The sequence below is a fragment of the Nematolebias whitei genome, chromosome 21 (assembly GCF_014905685.2).
Source record: "Nematolebias whitei isolate Nwh7 chromosome 21, NemWhi1, whole genome shotgun sequence".
Classification (NCBI taxonomy): domain Eukaryota; kingdom Metazoa; phylum Chordata; class Actinopteri; order Cyprinodontiformes; family Rivulidae; genus Nematolebias; species Nematolebias whitei.
The window spans coordinates 14,829,901-14,834,776 of record NC_056518.1 but is presented as its reverse complement, the minus strand read 5'-3'; the positions used below and the strand labels follow the sequence as shown (position 1 = coordinate 14,834,776).

Sequence of the window (4,876 nt, the reverse complement as noted above, 5' to 3'; positions counted from 1 at the left end):
CAGAAACTCCATGTGACCCAACTCAGAAGAGTGAGCACTAAGCAAGGTGCAAATTACCACGCTCGCTGTTCGTGATAAGAACTAAAGCCCTTTTTCAAAGCTCAAAATAAATGCCAGATTCTGTTTGATGCGAGGAGACTGTAACTTTTCCATCGCTTGCAGTCAAAGAGGAAAGAAGGGAAGAAAAAGAAACATAAAGTCAACACCGTGGACAATTTAGTTATCTCCAAGTCCCATGTTAAACTGGGTTTCTCGTTCCCTCTGCCTATCTGCTAAGTCTTATCCACTGAAATCACTTATCAGAGTTTGACTTGAAGGGCTGTTTTATCAGGCAGCTCTGAGATTGAACGGTGATACTGCCGACCATTTGGACGACAGGACTCATTTCACATGTCATCTGTAGTTAGAAGTGGCGTAAATGAGTTCCTTTGATGCTAAAACTGAGCTTTTATTACCCCATTGACACAACATGCTGAAAGTCCAACTCAAGACACTTTAAGCGTTATTATTTTAAAGTCACAACAAATAGAACCGGGTTTAAAACATGAAGAAGAAAAAAAATCATAAAATACCAAAACAAACTGAGCAAATGTGTTTAAACTTTTGCTAAATGAGAGGCTCCTAATTGTAATTAGTTATCAGACAGTTATGAAACACAATATCAAAATGTGCCGACATCATCAAAACGTGGGTGGAAAAGGCGAAACACCAACACCTGCATGCACCCTCATTTGCCCTGCTCTGGGCCCTTGAGCAAGGCACTTAACCCCCACCATCTGTTCCCCTGGTCGCCCTAGATCAGGGATCTGCAACTTTACTGATATGTTTACATTTTAAGACAAAAGAAAAGACCAGAATATTGTAAAGAAGGCTTTTAGTATATAATTTTTTTAGCCAATTTTTTTAAAAGAATGCAGGTCTAGTGATTTTTTTTTTTAAATGTGGAAAAATTAAGTGTCCTACTTTAAAGAAAAAAGTTAAAGTGAGCATGTTTTTCTCTTTGTATTAGTTCTAGTATGCACACATTTGCCAAAGAAACGACACAGAACTGTTAAAACTAGCAGTGGCTTGTTGGTTTTTGTCAAAGTTTGAACGAGCCGCTGCAGAGGAACCAAAGGGCCGAAGGTGGCACCAGAGCCGTAGGTTGCAGACCCCTGCTCCACACTGAGGGCTGTGGTAGCTCGGTGCTCTGCGGTTGCACCAGGAAGGACATCCAGCGCAAAAACAATCATCAAGTTTTCTTCTGAGATAGTTCGCTGTGGTGACCCCTGAAGAAGGGAGCAGCTGAGAGAAGAAGAAAGATCAGATAGTTAGAAAACTGCTAACTTAAAAAAAGAAAACAAATAAACAAACAAAAAACAGGTTTATTTCTTATTCTTTATTTCAGATCCAGTTGCTAAAAGATGAAAAAATAAAAAAATACCCCAAACTGTTGCAATATTTGTGAAGGCAACTAGTTTTCATTGTGCTTTGACATGAACTGAGTTACATAATTGTTTGCTTTTTGAGTAAAATATGCAACGACATAATGCTATTTCAAATAAACCTCATCTTAATATGGAGTTAATGATGTTTGGTCGATTTATTAAACATGCAGCCGTACATCTGAGACCTTTGACTTAAGGTGGAACAACTCATTCTGGAGAGAACCCTCCACTGCTACTTCAAAACCTCTGACCTTATAATGGATGCTTAATACCAAGGTGGTAACACCATTAAATCTACATTATAGATGTGGATGTCCCAGTTTTCCAGGATGGTGGTGCCATTTACCCACATGATTTAAAACATTGAATGAAGAGAGATGAACTCAGTGACCTAAAGATGAAAATGGTTTCAGCAAAGAAATCATAGGATGTCAGTCTTGTAGCAAGAAAAAAAAAAATGTGGACACGTTCATTAAAAAAGAAATTCTCTGTAGATTCAACTTTCTGGCACTTGATCCACGAGAGCCCCTAGACATCACCATTGTTCGGTTTGTGTAAACACGAACACTCACTGTCTCACAAATCTTGTCAAGTTATACCGAGGCTTGGTGACCTGTTGGACAGGCTACAGCTGAATGACAAAGTCTGAGATGTTGCGATGTTTGTGTAAAAAAAAAAATAGAAGCAGTATTCGTTTTGTTCTGTCAGAGTTAGCCTGGCTCAGATCTGCAGTCCTTCCCTTCTCGTCTGCTGCAGCTGTGGGCGGTGATGGCTCCAAACGTCCATTGTTTGCCTCGATTTTATATAGTTTCCCTTTGTTCTTGAGTTATAAAGGTTAACTTTGAGAATTAAACAACTATATATGTGTTAAAACTATACAATTGGGACAGAGCACCAACAGTGCCAGTTTGAACAGAGCCACTTCTATTTAAATACAACAAACAGTAATGCTGTCTGCAGTCACTAGACGGTTTTTTTCAGTCAAAACTGAGACCGGGAGGACAGATTTGCAGACTTGGACGCATAGTGTTTCAGCTCACTTCCCCTTTAACAACACAAGTTTCTGGCACTGCTATTTAAGCGCACACACGCCCATGTGAGGACACTTCCAACAAAGACTTGAGTGGGTGAGAGGACAAACGAAAAGGCGGCCAAGGTCAGCGCTTTAGCCCGGTGCCTCTTATCCAACAGGTGTTCAAATCAGAATGGACCACTTTGTAGTTTATCCTAGCAGGATGTGAACAACTGAGGGTAGCTGGTTTTGTGTGGGATATTTTAATCTATAGAGATATGTAGAAAAGTCCTTCCAAGGACATGGAAATAAGACCATTGATTGCTGAAGGATTGATGAGTTGGCCCATACACAGATAACAAGATGTACAAGTCTTGAGTTACAATGGTGGTGTTGTAAAACACGTGTCAAAGTCAAGGCTTGTGGGCCAAATCTGGCCCTCGTTAACATCGTATGTGGCCCTCTAAGATATTTTAAATGTAATTTTTTTAATCGTTTCTCACTTTGCTTAAAAAAACGACTAAATACTTCATTTAGTGAAGACCTCTCAGGACAGCTTGTTAACTTTGAAGCCAGAAAAAAAGGTTGGATTTTTCAGTAATCTTCCATTTTGATGTGGAAAGAGCAACAGAGAACATGAATTAAACTTTTGTTGATGAAACTGCAACCAATTAAACATGACGGCTATCTGACTGGAGTTAATGTGCCAATTGAAATTGGCCCTTGGCTTGGACCAAGTTTTTAATTTTGGCCCCCTTTAGTAACAGAGTTTGACTCCCCAGTAAAAAAAGCAAATATTTCAGCACCCCTAAATGAATTTCACACAAAACACACAGTGAGTCTGCTTTGTGGGCTGGTATCGGCAAATAAGGGTCCGTGTCTGTCACACAAATCCTTTAAAACAGAAAACTGAACGCACATTCAACCCAGATTTGACGTTTCCAACCAACCGTCTAACCTCCACCCAACCCGGTTTTACATCAGACATGACTCCCAACACATCAAATCACACCAGACCTTGTAAATTTGGAAGAAAAAGAAATAATGAGACCTCTGTGCTTTCACATAGCCGCTGGAATGTTGTCTCGTTACTGGATTGGCAACATGGAGAATGTTCTGATGTCTTGCGCAACGTGAAAGGAGAAAAACATTTGTTTTGAGAAAATGAGTGCAGTCATGTTCACAAAAGAGGAGATGATTGAATGAATCAATTACACACATGCTAACTAATGTTATGGAATGTTTTGCCTTCATTCTTATCTTTTACAGCCATCTAGAAAAGAAAGGCTTCATCAGTGCAAGAAAATGAATGTTTAAATGAGTTTGCCAGTTGACTACTTCTCTCTGGTTACTTTTGTTCCTCTAATTTATTGATATTTGTATTAAAACACATCCTAGTCTTCACCTCCTCCCGTCATTTACAAGTTAAGTCTAGTGGGCCATCTGTCTCCTTTTGCTCCTGCGCGTTTAGAAATTTGCTCGTCTTTTAATGCGGAAGAGAGAAAGAACGAATTTTCGCTATTTTGTGTTGACAACACTTTGGGGGCATATTATGTGGATTCCAGCACATTCCACGCCATTGGTCATAATTATTGTCAATCACCTGACTGACGGTGTCGCTCCGCCTACTTGCCTCAGATACGCGCGCTCATTCGTTTAAAAATTAGTCCCGACCAAGTGGTTAGCCAATAGGCTTTAAGGTGGGCGGGACCTATGTGGAGGAACACTCTCTCGCGCCCACAGTGGTAGAATCGAACGTCCCCGAGCGCACACGGCGTAAAGGAGAGTACGGCGCGCGAGTCTGTGGATCGGACATAACGGTTTTCTTTTTGGCCCCCCTTTTCCACCGAAATAACAAGAACCAAGCAAACCTGAGTCCAAGAAGGGCTTAGAGTGTTCTGCGATCAAGGAAGAGGGAAGCGAGGGATAGGAGCAGCAAGTTTCTTTTTTACATTTTCTTTTTTTTCTCTCTCTTTAAAAGGGGATTTTGTGTTGGTTTTTTTTTTCCACGGTGGTTTGTTCTCCGCTCTCGCCGCAAAGATGATGGTCGGAGAGGTCGAAGTGAAGGAGCGACCGAGGCCGAGTCCCGACTATTTGATGCAGTTATTAAACGAGAAGAAGCTCATGACCAGTTTGCCCAATCTCTGTGGCATCTTCACACACTTGGAGAGGCTTCTGGACGAAGGTAAGTTGGGCAGACTTGATGGAGGAGGGGAGAAGAAGCGTGACCACGGCGCAGTCCGATTCTGGTTGGGCGTTTGTTCCTCCTGCTCCGGGCTAGTTGTAACTGACACCCCCATACTGTCGACCATATAAAATATATTTAAAAGTCCTATCAAACAATACACCCTTCTAATATCAATAAATCTAGTTTTACGTTGTTTTCGACCGCAGCGACATGTTGGTATGAGTTACGGTTCGGCGTGCACGCGGACTT

At 41.2% G+C, this 4,876-nt stretch overlaps 1 protein-coding gene across 3 annotated transcripts in view; it reads left to right on the top strand.

The window, feature by feature from the left end:
• Positions 1 to 4,192: 4,192 nt before the first annotated feature.
• qkia (QKI, KH domain containing, RNA binding a) overlaps positions 4,193 to 4,876 on the top strand; it is a 63,707-nt gene continuing 63,023 nt past the window's right edge. For all 3 annotated transcript variants that reach the window (XM_037695062.1, XM_037695061.1, XM_037695060.1), the window contains exon 1: positions 4,193 to 4,624. In XM_037695062.1, the coding sequence (XP_037550990.1) occupies positions 4,480 to 4,624 (145 nt within the window). In that variant the 5' untranslated portion in view covers positions 4,193 to 4,479. The remainder of the gene's footprint in view (positions 4,625 to 4,876) is intronic.